Source organism: Branchiostoma floridae, chromosome 13 (genome assembly GCF_000003815.2).
Source record: "Branchiostoma floridae strain S238N-H82 chromosome 13, Bfl_VNyyK, whole genome shotgun sequence".
Classification (NCBI taxonomy): domain Eukaryota; kingdom Metazoa; phylum Chordata; class Leptocardii; order Amphioxiformes; family Branchiostomatidae; genus Branchiostoma; species Branchiostoma floridae.
In genome coordinates this window covers 12,007,101-12,026,158 of record NC_049991.1, presented here as the reverse complement: position 1 = coordinate 12,026,158, position 19,058 = coordinate 12,007,101, and the positions used below count along the sequence as shown (strand labels likewise).

Genomic DNA, 19,058 nt, shown 5'->3' with positions numbered 1-19,058 from the left:
ATATATGTAGCCAACTGTCATCCTACATTATCTTATCACTAACATGATACACGTTAGGAGTGGCCATTAGTAGTCGTATTGAGCATCAGAAACATCTCCATGGCATTCTACTTCTGGACTGTCAAGAGGACCTTCACCGACTGTACACACCTCAAGTGCACACATGGCATAGCCGCACGTGTTACACATGAAATTCATCTTCAAGTACATTTTGTACATGGAGGGTTTTTCTCATCCACATGCAATCAAGCAGAACATTGAGTCTTCATTCCAACAAGAAGGCGCCTTTAATTCATCCAAGAGTTTTGGGTCGTTCTCAGACAAAGCTTAAAGTTCAATATACCACTTTTTCCATCCTGTTATTGTGCCATGTTCTAAATGCAAATACTACAATGGGCTTTCTGAGCTAGCTGGTTATACATGTATATGTTCCTGCAGTTGACTGGCTGTAATGTCTTACAAATAGAGCAGAATCGTGGAATGTAGTACAGCCATCTTGAGGAGTTATTCAACAATTCTTACTTGATTGTCTAGGAACTTGGTCAAACATTAAAAGAGCCTCTTGATCATTTTTGCTTGAATTTTTTTTCATTTAGTCCTCAATAGAGAAAATATGTTGACAACCCAAGAGGCTCGTCCATTTTTTAAATTTATTCCTAAGAAATTACCGGTACTCCCAAATTGTGCAGTCCCACAGTTCAAACTTGAATGACCATGAGAAGTAGACATTTTAAGTGTGATGTGAGAGTGTTTAAAATGTTCAAACCTTTGCACATGGATGTTTATATGAAAATGAAAGCTGATGTTAGTGCACACAGGGCTGCCAAGCTCATCTCAGCAACCCTGAAGAATTCAGACCAATTATAAGACCAAGGAGGTTAAAGTAAAGACTCCTCCTTGATCAGACAAATTTCTTGCATGTAGTTCTTGTTTTCACAAAGGGACGACCAATCAGCTATATGCCTTAGTGTAATTGCAGACAAACTTTGTAAACATGCCTCTTGATACATCAGATTGTAAACAGAGTGCATGTTAGATTGGAGGGTCTTATTCTTTAAAAAAATTGATTATAGCAATACTCACCATGTTTGATATTGCTAGTCAGAGAAGGCTGGTGTAAGGCTAGGCTACAAGACTTCTCTGACCATTCAGAATTTTTCACAAAATGTTGAGAATATGCCTATCAATTGTTCTGAATTCTGATGGCTTGATACACACTCATGACGCAGCAGCATAAAACATTTCCACACAGAGATCACTGGGTGCAGTTTGTGATTGCATATTGCCACTTACAAAAACAAAGAAATTTTCAAATACAATGTACATTCATATTCTTTAGGAACAACTAGATAAAACTAAAATGGAATGAAAATAAAACGCGACTGAACTTCACGTATGTTGGCTAGAAAGTAACATTGCGGTAATTTAACAGAAAAAATCACTTGTACAAGATACTGATACATACTTGTGAGTCGTGACTTTCTATAGCATCTTAATATCACGGAATCAACCAATTAATAACCCACATTTGGCTTCTTCGAAACAACAAAAATGACACACACAACATTAGCTATCTACAAATGTACCATTCTAAACATTCACATGAGTTATGAGCAAAATACTTTTTGTAGCAAAGAATCATAAAAAACTTCAGTAAAAACAATGCAGAAAAATAAAAAGGAAAAGAAAACAAAAATTAGCATTCCATATTTTATGATCATAAATTGGGTAGCCAAATAAAGCAAACTTTTCTCTATCCTATCAGTAGAGCAAAAAGCAGACTGAGTGCACTGAAACTGGTCAGACATCAGCCATAGCATCCTTAGACAAGATGACTTCATTGTCAGGTTTGTTGAAGATCTTTTAGATCATACTTTAGTAAAACACAACTACAACTACACAGTAAAAAACAATATCATATGACAAAAATATATACCATACAGAACAGGTTTCATAAAAAATTGGGAGAATATTAGGAGAAAGGACAGTGACAGAAAAGGTCGGAGCTGAATGAATTCTTGATACAGGCAACATCTGCAAACGGACAGTCCTACAGCCAACCTCCTATAGCCACAGATAGTGGTCACATTATATTTACATGCAGGAGCGAAGGAACTTAATTCTCACTTTTTACAGGAATGTCACCAAAGGACCTGAAGTTATCGGCATTTTCATTGAGACTTACGTACAAGTCCAATCCAAAGCTACTGTTTTAAACACACATAGTCACATACATTTAGTGCTGCTATTCAACAAGGCATTGTCACATACATACATCAAAAGTTTCTTTGCTGCTTCAGGCAGTATCCTGCCAAGGTGATAGCACATTACAACTTCAACTTTAAAACACAAAAATATATTGCAACATTAGCAATGCCTTATCCAACCTTGATCTAACAGAGGTTTTCTTAACACTAAAAAACATTTTTGTTTGCAACAAGCAATTTGGACTTTGTCAGTGTAAACTGTTGATATACATGTAGATACAATGTGGAATCTGTGTGCATCTAACAGTTTGGGCTATAGAATGTAAGGTATATGTTTTTATATGAAGCTGTCATATGTTGAACCATGGCAAATATGAAGCACAGAAATAGATTAATACTGTAATTATAAATTCTTGTAGGGGAATGAGCAGCACTGCTGATAGCCAGAATTGCAAGTATTTGTCTGTCCTTCAATTTCAGGGTAAACAATCAAAGTTACATGTCGTACATCAAGACTACATGTATAGAAAATGTTCAAGACTCCATTGTTGTCTTCAGCTGGGACTACAAGAATATGACACATTATTGGCTATGGCAACCCAGCCCAAACCTTGCATACAACAACCTTATCTTAAAAGACAGTGGTTTGGTAAGGCATGACAAAGTATAGGCTATAGTGTGTTGTTGAACCACTCCACATCTATTTGTCTACTAAACCTTAAGAAGCATCACATGCACAGATTTTTCTTGAGCGCTACTAAATCTGCATTATCTCTAAAAGATTGCCACACACTTCTTGTCCAAAGCACCCCATTGCAGCTATATTTACACCAGCTCTTACAAGTGCAGATTAAGTACATTAACAAAAGACAACATGTTGATCGCCATTAGATATTAACATTCTCTACACCTCATCCTCCTGCATTCCCCTCTCCTTGGCTTGTTTTTCCCTCTGGTGCTCGTGATCAACAAAGTCATCGAACAGACTCGGCCACGCTTCCGTGTCGTCGTAAGTACTCAAGTCCTCGCCAACGACCTCCACAAAGTTCAAGTACATGTTCCACGTGTCGCGCGAGATCCCCCGCACCTGACTGTCCTTCAGGAATTCGAACCAGCGATGCAGCAGCGGAGGCTGTCTGTGGGAGAACACCAGGTGCCACAGCGGCAGCGCCATGTCTATGGGCAGGGACCTCTGGCCCTGGTCTGAGTCTAGGCCGAACTGGAATGTCCATCTGTACAAGTCCTTGAAGGTGGTTTCATCTTTGACTTCCTGAAGGAGGCTCGGGAAGGACGCCTGGATGCCCTTGATGCTGTCCACCTTCAGCGCCCTGCAGCCCCCCTCGAACTCCTCCCTGGTGAACTTGCACATGGTTCCCGCGTTAAACTTCCACGCTAGCGCCAGCACGATAAACTCAGCGGGATCCACGCCGAGGTCCTGACAGAACCGCTCCACCCCCTCCGCCAGGATGCAGTCCTCGTGCTCGTCCTTGTACTTGTCGAACAGTTTACGAATCCTGGTCTCCGAGTACTCCGGAGGGGAGATGGAGATGGTTTTCAGGTTGTTATTGCTGGTCCTCTGAATGGATGAGATGGTTGGCAGCTTGGCTGGATGCATGGGGGCCTTTTTTTCAGAAGTCCTCATCTCCTTGTGGGAGGAACCATTTGTGTAGTATTCCTCGTGAGAGCCGTCCGATGGGGCGGACCTGACCGACTGGCCCTTCTGCACAGAGCTGTAGTAGCTAGGTGGGGTGGGGGTGCGGTGTTTCCCATTGTGGGACTGTTGGCTCCTCTGGGACTCGGTGGAGTTGGAGTCCACACAGTGCGACAAGCACTTGCCCATGGAGGATATCAGCAAGGGGAATAGTCCTGCTGTATTGTGGAATTGATCCTCCCAACTACTAGTCCAGCTATCCCTGTCTCAGACTCTTCACTACTTCAGCATGTCTGCAGGAGAAAAAACAAACATGAGTCAGGATTGATACACTTCTAAGAAAGTAGGAGAGAAAAGTCAGTTCCTGTGGGTGAAAAGTTGTCAAAACTGAAGACTACAAACAGAGGGATAATGTTGAAGGCAGGAAATTAGTCACTCATTCCATGGAAATTTATCCTGCACAAAGAAGAAAGGTATGCCAAACAACTCTACACATGAATTTACATTTGACTGAATTAGATTGGGAAAAAAAGATGATAATAAGGAAAAAAACTGATATTATACAGAAGTAAGCCATTGTTGCAGCTCACAGACAAGTACTGCAGTATGACATAATTTGTATACTGTACTATGATTATGGTTAAATTTATATTGCGTGCATTGAAAAATACATTATTCATCATACGTTATATAAATGCCATGGTAGTCTATTTTAGGTAAGACATATCATAACTATATATAGCATATGTGAATATCTGAAACAGTGCACTCTCCTAAATTGTCTAGGTGTACTTGAGATTCAGAATAAGTAGTAAAGGCCTTTGTCCATTTCTTCTAATTGGTGCTCAGAAGCATGGGGCAAAGTGTCCATATGGTACCATAATGACGTGGCTCGAAAGCTGTGCAGAATATAAATCGCTAAGCCTACAGAAGCATAACAATACATTTTGTTTTTGTACAAAAAAGATCATATTACTGGTAAGGAAAGTTAAACACAGTGTCTGCCTGTATAAACAAAGCAGAAGGATTCCCATCCTTAAAGTTAAAGGCCAAGCATCTATCAGGACAAAAAAATATTTCATTGAAACCATGGGTATGGTAGAAGCTAATTTCCTTGACAGAAAAGTAGCTCTCTCATAGTCTTAAGAAGGTGGAAGATAGAGATCCAATTCTGCGTGAACATCCCAGACTTGTTCATTGTCTAGACATTCTGTAAGCTTGCCAATTTGCTGAGCTAGAGAGCTGAGGTCTTCCTGTCAACACATATGTCAATGGCATTCCTTCTGGCTGGAAAAAATGTCACCCCTTGACCCGACCTGACGGTCATTTCCTCAGGTCAAGTTCAATGCACTCTGCTTTCATATACCTTAGTCACACTTTGAAACATTCGTCCAAGCTGACATAACAAACAGACCTATTAAGTTTATCTGTATATGTATATGGCTGGTACAGGTACATAACTGCCTTCTGGTATATCATAACACACCCTCACAGCCATGAGTAAACCTGTTCTGCAAATCCATCTGCAAATTTAAGATGACTTAAGTGTAAGAGAAACAATGAAGAATTCTCTTTCATTACTTGTATACAATACAGGTTTTATGAAATTTCAAGATAAAACTAGCATTAAATTTTCATACTTTTCTGTTCTTTTATAAATATCAAAGCTTCTTTTACACATTATGCAGACACTGGTAATTGTGAAATGTTATATAAGCATAGGCCTTTCTCTGTCAGCCTTACAGATTTCCAGAGTGCACTGATTGACCTTGGTGGGCAGGCAACTCTTCCAGTACTGAAGACATCCAGAAAAGCTGTAACAGACTACTTCAGACAGACATTACATGTACAAAATAGTACAAAATCTTAGCCTATATCAAGTGACAGGAAAGGACTTCTAGCTACCCACACACTTTTACCTGTCACAGATAGTCCCTTATGCAGATTCTAACTGAATGACATTTTCAACCACACCTATATAATACAAGACATTGTACAAACCTAAGATCCCTTATAATTAATAGTGTTGCCCCAGGACCTTGTACTAAATGACCTTCCCCACCACACCTACAAAATACAAAGACAGGTAAAAACCTTAAGACAGAACTGTTACAGTAAAATTTTCACCACCTACTTGTCCCATGAAACGTCAGACAATATCTCCCACACAAGCGTGCAGCACGTAGAACACAGCGCCAGACTAGTGCAGAGGGGTCAATGCTATTACCAGTGGGCAAACAGGCCCTGCCCTGCCTGCCATGTGCGATGACCTGCACAAACACAGCATTTCAGGCTTTGACGTCATCCTACACTAATTGGTAGGCACGAAGTGAGTCGTGCCTCACAACAGGAACTACGAGCCAGACTATCAATACGCCATCCATACCGATTAGTTCTCCCAAACCCCTTCATTATACATACAATATTCTACGCATGTATCGGCCAAGGTCATCATGCCAGCGTAGGAAAATTAAGATGTACCCACTGATCTGGTATTGAGAATGCTTGGGTTAATCTAAAGTTAATTCTGCAGAAGAGAAAGAACTGTGATATAGTGACATGTAATGCATAATCAACTCTAGTTATAAATATGTATATGTACTCATCAGGATATTAAACTTTATGCTGATTAATATCCCCCAACAAGACCAGCCTAACCAAGGATACTATACAATAGCAAGCAGGTAATGAAAACCCTTGGTGTAAGTACTGGCATATTCAGTTCTTCTTTTCCTGGAATTTCTACCCAAATTGGCTAGCACAGCCATAAATATTTAACAGTAAATCTAAATATTTTTGACACCTTCACCCTTACAGGTATGAAAATATGCCTTTAGAATATACATGTAATGTATATACTGTAAATAGAGAATGTTGTCTTAGTTGACATTTTTATTTATTTAGCCTTCATACTAGAATAACTGTCTACTGTACTGTTCACCACTGTTTGTCTGTCATGTCTAACATTTTTGTCACTTGGCAATTCACCCTCAGGCAAGAGTATGAAATATATAAATAAATGTACTATAAAATGTCTTACAAAAACTTCTTAACAGCTACACTCTATTGAGTTTCTTAGGATGCCCTTTAGCACCAAATGGAGCTAATCTTCCAGGGCTCACAACAATAAACAAACTCTATCATCTATGACATAACAAAGGACCCAAACAATCACACACCTAGCATAAAACACATTGTTAGTCAATCATTCATGGGTCAATAGTTCTTATTGATTTGCTGACATTCAGAGCAACAAAAATTCAACAGACAACGATGCTAAATTGCACACTGGATCAGAAACAGCTTATACAACCCTTTTGTGAAAGAAAATATAGGAAAATAGATAAATCCGTACATACATTAGAAAGTCTATCAGAACAAAAGAAATAAGTTAATGTACTATTTATGTTCTGCTAAAATGTTATTAAACCCAGCAGGCAGCTAAGTACAGAACAAATATTGAATTGCAAGCCACTTCCTGTAATTTAGAAACATGGATAGTCACAAATTAGTGATTATTGACTGGCTAATAGTGTAATATGCACCTGTGATAAAAGTAAAATGAAAGATGTAAAATAGAAAGACATACAGGGGGAATATAGTATGTCAAAATTAACAGTATAGGAGGACCATATGAACAAGAGGTTTTTAAAATATATATATAGAGTCTATAATCTAAGACTTGATGTGCTATTAGATGGAAAAACAATATGAAAACAAGCTCGAGGACCAGGTTTATGGCTTACACAATTGGTGCACTCAGTTGTTTTTTTTTTTAATTGTCCACTTGCTATATTTTCATTTAAATGTGTCTGAAAACCAAGGAAATACATTGAGATAGCCTAATGGAACAAAGCTATTTATAGGACCATGCCAAATTGTGCTAATTTTCAACCAGAGTAAAAACCAGTCTCCGGATATTTCTGGCTGCTAATGGCATAGAAGAGGGTCTGCATGCCTTTTTCCGTTAAGCGTTACGAGCCATTTTAATTCACCGTTAATCGTTACCGACCCTCTCTAATTCAACGTTAACCGTTATCGGTATATTCTTCGTGAAGCGTTATTGGTCGTTTTAATTCAACGTTAATCGTTATTTGTTATCCCGAATTCACCGTTAAGCGTTACCAAGAAATTAATCGTAACCCGTTATACACACGAAGTCAAATGCCAGATAGAGTCCCTGAAAATGCGGGAAAAGGCGTTTAAAAGGGTCCAGATTTCAAAATTTTCTCCGAGCCTCCCGGCCTTCGGCTCTGGACAGGGTAAAATATGTTGCGGAAGCGTCGCCCTCAAAAACCTTAGCACTCATACAGATTTCAATGTAAACCTAGCTTAGTTTCGGGCAAAAAGAACTCATAGAATGCAGAAAATGAGGCTTCTCCGGACCTTCCTTGCGACGACTGGCGCATTTGGCGCTCACGATGACATGGACATGGTGAAAATATGTTAGGGGCGTGGGTAGGCACAGAAACTTTTCTGTCTAACAAAATGTCATTTGATTTAGCTTCGTCTTACAGCAAAATGTGTCCTTCAAAATGCAGTAAATGGCGTTTCAGACGGTCCAGATGTTAATTTTCCCGGACTTATATTGCAACGTCTCGTGCCTTTTGAGCTCGAAATGGTAAAACATGTCGGGGGCTCTGGGGTGGAGGCCAAAGCTATAATCATTGTGTAATTTGATGAAAATGTCAAAATCAACCTAGCTTAGTCTTAGCAAAATTTGCCGAAAATGCAGGAAATAGCAAATAAGAGGGTCTTGATTTTAAAATTTTCCCGGGGGAGCATACCCCCGGACCCCCTGGGATGCGTCGCGCCTTCGGCGCTCCATGCGCTGAAACAATAGTTCAATCCCCCCATAAGAAATTTGCTGCCGCCGTCTCTGTGGCGGGCCGGGAACTCTAGATCTGCCTCCGTCAATTTACAGATGTCATGGACATTGTCCCTGTCATTCCTCCGGGTTCTGGGCACCTTTTGCTTTGTCATTAGTCGGATATTTTCCCCTATTGATATAACTACTCTAGCGTTGTATGAATAGGAATGCACGTCAGTGTAACTTTCAACGGTGTGATGTTTTGTAACTCCTTCTGAATTTACCGTTAAGCGTTACCGGGCCTCCTGAATTTACCGTTAAGCGTTACCGGGCCTCCTGAATTCACCGTTAAGCGTTACCAAGACCCCCCATGCAGACCCTCATAGAACATGGATTGGAAACTGTCAAACATATACTCTGGTAATACTACCTGGGGTAGCATACAATTTATGAGCTCGCACTAATAATAAAGTAATATTCTTACATTGTACATTTAACAACCTATATATCTACTGGCAAGAAAATTGTACCTACATAATTAATTTACGGTCTAGAATAGGGGTAGGTACCGGTACAGAAAATTCAGGTCCAGGTCCGGTTCAGGTCCAGATTATTAGGTCCAGGTCCGGACCTGAACCTGGACCTGATTCAGTATGACTCATGCCAATGGTCCATTTCACTACAAAGAAATTTGTATGGTGGAGTATTAGACTTACACTGGCGTTCTAAAATCCTACAACGCTAACTGCGCCTTTGCGAATGGCTGTAAAACTTGGAATAAATTACTATAAACACTACTCTACTTCACTCTTATTATTTTCTTCCACCTGCAAGCGCCAAAACGTGTGAATGCCTGATGAAATAATCTGTTAATTTTGTAATCGGTCCAACATCCGGTACACCTAATTTTTTCAGGTCCGGTTTTTCTGGACCGGTCCAATAAGAAAAAACGGTTTTGTACCGGTACGCTGTATCAATAGCCAGCCCTAGTCTAGAAAATGAACTACATTGTAGTTGTTGTTTTATTACACAAATGATCAATTCCTTATTTTCCGTGGCCTGGATACCATACCCCAGCCCAATGTCAAAAATATCTACCCTGCACGATAGATATTTGTTAGATTGGGCTGGGTATGGTATCCAGGCTATATTATCCTCAAACTGCCTATTGTACACCAACAGACAGTGTACTCAGCATAGGCGCCATGTGTTTGTGTTTAAACATGCATACAGGAACATTCTGCCCAATCCCATTCAATCAGGAAATTGCCTTTCATGAAAATTCCATTTCAATTTTCCATGGACGTGACAAAGGAGGATCCCTATTATTACTATAACAGCAATCTAGGCTTTTCACGTGTTTGGCAACATATGTCGAGGTTCTGTCTGAATGCATCGGTTGTAGCTATGGGACCCTGAAACATTCCTTATAAATGCAGGCAGCATATCAATTAGGTAAAAAAACTGTCCCTTGGTACTGAGTGTTATTCCCTCAGCTTATGGAACATTAACCTAGGAATGCTCACTTTAATCTGGCAAGTGGCAACATTTAATACAGCCTGTGTCATTTCTTGACGAAAAAAATGCTCATATATTGGGATATGAATATTGTACTGTATTCTTATGCATAAATCAACTTGTATTTACATTGTATCAGAGTATGTAATATTTACCATATTCATAAAATGAATAGAATGGTCCTATTTTCAACTTGAGAAATGTTCAGGAACATTAATTCCTAGATGTACATGTAAAAAGGAGTGGAATTCAGAGCTGCAACCTCAGCCAAACACTAGGTTGCAACATTTCAGGTTGCCAAAGAGACAAGACCAGGTCCGAGCTCTGCAAATCAAGTCTAATACTTAAATGTTTTCAACATTAAACATTAAACATGTGCAAGAGAAACATTAGTTTAGTTAACATGCGCAGATGCAAAAACCAATTAATTAACAAAATCACAAAAGAAACGTGAAAGAAAGATATTCAACGTCAAAGCCAGGATGATAGCTCAATATTCCATTGTTCATAATGAGCCTGATGTTTACCTAGTGTAGCAACGTTGATTTCAATCCTTGGTGCACACAATGACAGGCAGCTAGCACGACGCTTGCAATGTCAGCTCGGAAACTAGGTAGCGTGCTGCGCTGACAATGAAATTAAGTATGGTTGCAGGGACAACTGAGCTACGGGTATTCTGAACCCTGCACACCCTTGATATTTTAGACAACCAGACACCATAGTTGCATTAAAGATTAACTGCCATCCTTTTGGGCTTTCCCTTTAATCTTGAGTAAACGTCAACGCTGGGCCTTCCAGTTCACAGCACAAACACTAAAGGCAGAGAGAAGAACGGAAATAAAAGTCTGGCTGTGGATACGGGCTTCTGAGCAGCCATGCTCTTGGTCTTCAGGCTCAGTCAAGCATGTAACCATTCTGTCCCAGATAGAACCAAAACTACTGCATCCTTTTTCTTATCACTGTTTCTACCTTCTTGTTGGGCAAAAATTGTAGAAGCATATCATATACCTTTCCAAGGAAGCAGCTAGCTCCTATTCCCAGCAATCCTAGACCCATCCAACCAGCTTATCTCCAAATGCCTCCCCTGGGCATAAAGGCCATGGGCAATTTGACCAGACAGGATGAAACCTATCAGCTTGAAGGTCTTCACAACAGCAGAGCCAATATCGACCAGAGTATAATGCACATGCAGTGTCTAAGACTGGACAGATGGATCCCTCCCAGCTTGTTATCTTCAACTTTGCCTGACTGCCATATCGATCAGTGCATTAATCATTAACATGACGAATTACTGTTCACGTTCCACATTGACCACACTACACCAAAATGTCAAGCTTAATTCAACACCACCTTTTAGAATTACCCTCTGCAATATTCAATTTAATTCTATTTCACCATGGTCCTATTTCACATATCTATCAGATGCATGCTTCTTCACAAACTGACATATAGCACTAGAGAAGGGTTCCACCTACAAATTACAAGTGCTTCTGTAGTAGATTTCTGCTGTTCTGACAATGAATACGCATACATACATGTACCAGCGGCTTAAGTCTCCCCTACCTATCGGTCAGCATCAGCACCAGCATCCTGGCATTAGCTGCCCCTAGAAAGCAATAGTAAGCATGCGGACTTCCCGATCAATATTGTCACTCTGGCACCTCTATGGAAGTCAAGGACTCACAGAACATCATAATTGACTGCTGCAGCAATATTGTATTTTTTATGGTACACTCATTCCAAAAGCCCCTCGCAAGGCACACTTGACTCATTTTTCAGATTATATTCTCATGCATCTTGGAGGGGGGAAGTGGCCTGAGTCGATCAATGCTTGCGCGACCATGTCATGATATTCAGTCAATTCCACGGCACACAGCATGGCTGCATAGACTAATCAATGCCAAGGAAACTTCTCAAGAGGATTCCTGTCTGCAACATTTATCATAATCTTCTGACCTGCATGAGACCTTGACAGTGAGGTTATCTTCAAGTTAGATTTCACAAGTCCTCTCTCCAAGACCCCATGTAACCTTGCTCACATTATCTTCTTCTGTACGTTTCTCTCTCCCCAGTCTCCAGATTTTTGTTGGTGACGATCAACAGACAGTGACTAACCTGGGTGCCATCCTCTGTAGTTACTCTTAGCCAGGCTTTTAGCTAGGATTTTATAATAGGGAGTCCAAACTTATTGGTGAGTCGCGGTAAGTGACTATTGTAGGGGGGTCTGAGGGCATCCTCCTTCCATGGTGCAGAGTTTTTGATGATTTTAAGTTAAAACAGTGCATTCTAAGGTATCCAAAGAGGCAAAAATACTGTTACAGATGTCACAGTAGAAGACTGTGACCACATATGACCAGGTAGCATCCCTGGTCAATCAGAATTTCATGCTTGTCAGAGGATTTTCTCCCCAGTATAGGGCGTCCAGGGGCATCAAATTTCTTGTCATTCTAAGAAAAGTGCATCCAGATGACGCGTTGACGCATGCCTGGCTAAAAGCCTGCTCTTAGCTCTACCTTCTCACTTGCTTACCGTGGTGCTTCCTACATGTCCTAGTCAAGTGACTGATGATACCCGGCTAGTCAGTCACATCATTATCAAAGATAGAGCTCGCCTCATTAAAGCCTATTGATAAGATCTTTCAGCCTGATGAATGAAAATAAGCACTCCTGCTAATAACCATACTTGGACCCTTTTCATGGTCCCAAAATAATCATAGATTCTAATGCTTCTTTGATATAAACACTGGATCCAAATGAACCGCTGCAGTAATTGCAAATTGCTTGGGGACATGGCAAATCATACATATGGCTACTCCAGAGATATTCCACAATAGCCCCCATGGGAGTAAAAATGTCAAAACGCAGGTTTAATACCATGTTGGAAATAGTACTTGAGTAACGGGCAAATAGATTGATGCAAATATCAGAAATACGATTATTCAACAGAGGAACAAATCAATAAAACCATTTGCCAGAAATTATCATAAAGTTCCATAGCAATCATCATATTCAGGCAGTCAGTTGAATCTTTACTAACCTGCACATTCTCAATTGCCTCCTATACATATACACATTCTGAATGTGTAGATTGAACTGAACATTCTTATGAATTCAGACACTAACATGATGCAAAGCTGACCAAACCTTAGGATCCACTTCAACCAAAATCCATGCCCGACGCAGTGAAATCCTGTGTAAGCCAAACTGCCAAATCTTACCCATACAGAGTGGAAGTCAGAATTGAATTTCCTGTATATGATTTATTCATGGCTAGATCACAAGACCCCAGGCATGATCAAGGTGATGAAAACAGGTCAGCTTCTGTCCACACATCTGATGGGCTGCAGCGTTTCAAGGGCCAAAGTTTGACTTTTGTATGAAGAGTAGGTCAACCATGGCTGTTTTTCTATCAGGATTATAAATGGGCACTATCTAGCTTCAGTAGTGATGGTACTGGGGCATACATGTAAGTTTATCAATCACTTACAGAGCTTGAGTACCAATATATGTTTTGCTACACATTCGTCCATTTACCAAATAACTTGCAACCAAACTACTACATTCATTCACAGAAGCTGCAAAATGAGCATACATGTATATGTGTGTTCCAAATTCAAAAATAAAACATGGGAAAACGGATGCTAACGATTGAATTTTGCACATTTTCCAAGAAAATCCGACTACCGGTAAGTGGGTTTAGTAGAACTTGGATCTTCTCCAGCATGCCACCAAAGGCTTGAGAAATAATAAAGGCGTCATCACACCTACCAACTTAACACAGCTGCCACCTGAAGTCATCCTGCCAATACATAATCAAGATATTGACCTACAATCTACTAGTCATTCAGATGATGATGAATGACCTCTGCACACCTGTATGCATGTACATATATTAGATGGGACATGCTCATAAATATTACCTGCACACCTGCAAGGGACAACTGCTTTACATAGGTCAAGTTATCGGGTGCCATATTTCTTAGGCACTTTTTGGGGCATGCACGGGGGCTTGATGAACACTAGAGGTTTTGAATAATAATGACGCTGACTTATGTTGCAATCCTTAAGGAAATGATCAGTGAATTAGTCTATAAAAGGAAAGACATAAAATTTTGACTATCACACATAAAGCACATACAATCTCACACATTTGTGATAGAAATTATCTGGAAGTTTTTAAGTCCAAATTACCATATGCCTCCTGTTTAGACATGACCTTACATGAAACATGTCAATGCTATAGATAGATCTAAATTGTCTGGTCTGTCAAATGATATTTACTTCCAGGCATTGTCATTCACAAGTCATGGCAGTGAATGTAAATGAAGTAGATATTCCTCATGATTAAAGTGCAATCAACACCTCTAACATCAAGCTGTAATATCCCAGAAACTATCAGGTGGCCACCCTGTTTACATATCCATGTATGGCAGCATCCCATTTAATACCACCCCAGGGAAAATCCACTTAGTCTGCCGCATCACAAATGCTGTCATTAGTGGAGGTATGGATGATGGCAGCTCCGCCATCAAGGTCACCGGGATGGGGAAGTGCTCCGCACACCTGCTATCAGACACGTCCACAGCATGCTCAACAACTCTGTTTCCCTTCTTACTGGGGAGGTCTTACTCTGCCCAATCTGGGGCTGAATGGAACTTCAAAATCATGAGACCATCAGAGAGTATCTCTACATTGATGCCTGGTAATGAAGTCTTAACGGGAGGTACGGCTCCCAATATACAGCCCATCAGAAGGGATTTGCATGGTACATTATGGTGAAGCCCTACAAATTGGGAGAGGGTGAACCATATCTTAATGTGTCCTGAGATCAAATGCAGTGTGAATGTAATGACAGACATACTGTAAAATGAGATGTCCTTTGGTCCAATGAAAGGCACTGTACTGCATATGGGCATCCAGATATTGATTTCTGCAATGTACAGTCATACATAAAAGCATACCATGTTCAACCTTCTATATCCATAGCAAAAATAATGCCTATGCTGTCCACCTCATCAAAATATGTTAAATTCTACTTAAAAATTCCCATAAAGTGATACTTTAAACTATTTCTTACAAACACAAGTTTGATCATAAACCTTATTTTGGTCCTGGATCTAATACATGTACACATATCAAAGACATGTACATGGGAACAAAATGTAACCAAGTAACTGTTAGATTACCAGATCCACAGTGTTTTCTACATTGTTTACTCCAGGCTTGTACTAGCTGAAATGCAGCAGGCATAAACAGTACAAAGCACACTACCTTTGATCAGGACGCCTGAGCAATAACTGTATAACAGAGGTCAGGTCTGGTTCACAGGGGCTCGGCAAACAAGTGCTTCTTTGTTTGGGCGGCTGCAAAAATAAACCCTGTCTGGGAAGAGCACTGAAGTCTGAGGGTCAGGACTATGGGAGCTACTATCTTCTACTACATCTCTGAGTCTGAGCAAGAGGAACTCATCCAAAGGGTATCCAATGTTGTTTCTATGACCTTTCTCATTAATTTTCAAAATGACAACTGTGAAAGATACCATGGAAAATACCAAAACTTCCATGTGTGCATCTTAGACTGTCTAGACTCTCTGCAATCCATCACCTCACAAATGGTGTCCAGACCTGCTCTATCTTACAAACAGAAAGTGTGGAGGTTCAGACAAAACTTCGCTTACATCAAAGGCTTGGGGTCAGACCTATTAGAACCCTACTACATCCAATGCTTGCTGATAAAATGGGAGGACTGCTGCAGTGGTCTGTATATCATCATCATCATCAATACAAGGCAGCACTGTAACGATGATACATCCAAGCACATTGAGTTTCAGTTTACAATGTCATGAATGTGTCAACTACATTGTATACCTGATGCCATGTTGTTGGTGACATGATACAAAAACATCAAAAGAAACAAGTTACACGACAATACATGGTATACTGCTTAATGGTATGCCCTGCTATTATGCGTCAAGTTTCCAAGCAATTTAACTTTTAAAGGCCTTCTATTCATCGCCTTGGTCTGTGGTACCCCGCTTTTTATCTACAGGCACAGGTCACACAGCCTAAGGCAAAACAGTGTCTTAGTAACCACACAGGCTGAAAAATGAGTCCCATTAAATGTGACAGACTCAAATATATACCCTTCAAGAGATAGTATCATACCTTCCTCTAACCTCTGTTTAAACAGCATTTATAAGTGTGATGTGCTCAGTGAGAACCATGGGAAGAATACAAACAATCGCCTGTACAAAGGAAGTGATTACAACACAATGGTATCCATGTTATCACGCTACAACTCACCACAACAGTCTCTGTTCCCTTATCTTCCATATCTTCCGTTCTAAAGCTGTCTGGTATCAGGTTATCCTGGTAATCCCAGAAATATTTGTAGACAAAGCAGTCATCACAAAAGTTCCAATGTAGATCCATATCTGTCGTCCCTCACTGAGGGAACAATATGTGCACTATTGATCTAACCTTTTAACATGCCCTTTGGTCATGTTATACTCTAACACAGTCCAATTTTATATGCTAAGCTAGAAATATCCAACTTCAGTTCATTTGTATTTGAGCAATTGCTGCACAGCAAGAATACAATAATCGCTATTGATTCCAGAAAACATCTCATACATGACAATAGGAAAATGCAACTAATCAATAATAGGTTTATACAAATGTAGTATGTGCACAAGGTCGCTGCATTTGTTCTGAGCAAATAAATGAATGACGGCTGATATGGGAACATGCACAGGCAAGTAAAATTACTACCCTGTATGATGAAATTACTTGCCCTGGCTAGGCCAGCTCTAAAACTTGCTTCAACATGCAAGCTATATAGAATGACAATGACACATGAACATGTATTGGGGTACATTTTCCAAAAAAACATCAAAACCATACCTTCCCCATGCACAGATGCTTTAATAATGTTTTTTTTCTCTTTTAACAGCATTTTCCTAATGCAAGCTGCTTTCAAGAGTGACCATATTGAATTATGCATCTACCACATACTGATTGCAAAGAAAGACACCGGAACTCCTCAAAATTAATATTTAAGCAGGTTATGAATAGGTACCACTTGACAAGCAAACTGACCCCTGTTGGTATAACTACAACAAGTTACCTATGGGAGTATCTAATCAACAATAAAAACTGTGCTTCATTCTACAACACCAAAGATTTAATTGCTTCCAAATGATTAATTTTGTACCCAGTTTTATGGTTTGATCTTGATGTATGAAATAGCATCAATCTAAAACTCAGTCCACTGAATAGCCAGTGAAAGGACTATGGTACCTGCCAGCTTTCTCAACCCACGCCCGTGGACGTATCATCACGACACCTGACTTGATGATCCTTGCTCGACATAAATTAATCTCTGTTCAAAATTTCAACTAAAAACTCCCCCAGGACGCCATATATGGGAGCAGCTGTCAGGTTGGCTGAGAAGAAATTAGGCCAAATTCTAGTGAGCTGAGGTGTGGGGATTATAAATGACTTCCTCGCCACGGATGCTTCGTAGACAAAATAAAATTTGTGGTACAGCAAAGCCCACGGGACCTCCCTTCTCCAAATTACAATAGGATTTGATATTTGGCGTCAATGCATCATGTTACACAGTGTGCTTTCAGGACAGATAATAACATGCAATCAGTTTGCTGATCACGACTTTGATCAATAAATCTTTAAATGGAAACGACCTCTTCAGCAAGACATGTAAAGGAAATCCACAGACTGTCGCATATGAGGAAAAAAGCGAAAACGTGAACGCAGTACTTTTCAACAGGCACTATTTTATCATAGAAGGTGAAGAAAATTATGGCGTTTGTAATCACCTACCTGTATACCCTGAATTTGACAGGTTCGATTTAGGATGTCATGGTTTTGTTGCTCGGCCCCAGCTTGACCCAGGCTGCGCTACCGCAAGATATAATTTCTGTCCTACAACGAGAAGAACGTTAGGATAAATACCAGACTCCTAGAAGGTAATATAAGGCTTCTGATTGTTCTTAAAACCAACGTTAGTCTGCCCAATTCGGGTTCAATCCAGCAGAAGCCGACATTATTTACACTCACGTTCACAAAGCACCCCGACCTCAGACGACAGGAAATTCCCCAACCAAATTCGTCCCGAGATATTGGGCCTCCCACGACTGATACCAAACGGTATACTTGTGTATGGCTAGGCTATAAAGTACTTAATATACTGTCGAACCATATGGACAAAATATGAGCGAAACGTACGTTTAGAAAGAACTGAATTCGCCTGCGAAAGGCAGACGATACGAAACCTCTCACCTTCCCGAAGAAAGCCTGCTGCCGGAAATAATGTGACGTCATATCCGGACTTACTGGAATGTACCATAAATGGACAGGGGGGTTTCCTTGGTTTGTGCACTTCTCAAACCATCCTACCTTCAATAATGATATGTTGTTTTGGATTTGGAAATTTGTATGTCTTTTCCAAGACCACGTCTCAACAAAGTAGTAATTCACTTGGTTTAGTGGTGGAGGACTAAGCAGGATTGATTGTGTTTTTTTACAAAGAATCAAACAGCAACTTTTGAGTGAGAAAATTAATGCAAAATGACGAGCTGGTAACGTTAACGTTAACATTGTTAAACAGACACTAAATTCTTTTATTTAGGTTAACATTAAGAAAAAGCAAGTCTGTCAGCTGTATGTATGCAGTCCATATCTTCACAAAAAATATGCTTTACTCTGGAGATCAAGAGGATGTAAAAGCTCGCATCCCATTCAAGACCCTTGTCTGGTGTTTCATCTAGGGTCCTAATGGCACTGGATGGCACTTAGAGTTAGCTGTGTAATGGGTTATAATGGAATAAGACAAAGCTGGGGGAAAGGATCACT

General features: G+C 40.1%; 1 protein-coding gene across 3 annotated transcripts; it reads right to left on the bottom strand.

Moving 5' to 3' along the window:
- Nucleotides 1-1,256: 1,256 nt before the first annotated feature.
- Nucleotides 1,257-18,615, bottom strand: LOC118428903 (DCN1-like protein 3). 3 transcript variants are annotated; one of them, XM_035839183.1, is made up of 3 exons: nucleotides 18,486-18,615; nucleotides 18,027-18,128; nucleotides 1,257-4,151 (listed from the first exon to the last, which is right to left on the bottom strand). In XM_035839183.1, exon 3 carries the CDS (start codon nucleotides 4,045-4,047, stop codon nucleotides 3,112-3,114), a length of 936 nt encoding a protein of 311 aa, XP_035695076.1. In that variant the 5' UTR covers nucleotides 4,048-4,151; nucleotides 18,027-18,128; nucleotides 18,486-18,615; the 3' UTR covers nucleotides 1,257-3,111. The 3 variants fall into 3 exon arrangements, with proteins under 3 accessions (XP_035695076.1, XP_035695077.1, XP_035695078.1); XM_035839184.1 differs by having other exon boundaries at nucleotides 18,432-18,510; XM_035839185.1 differs by lacking the exon at nucleotides 18,486-18,615 and adding an exon at nucleotides 18,264-18,432.
- Nucleotides 18,616-19,058: the final 443 nt, after the last annotated feature.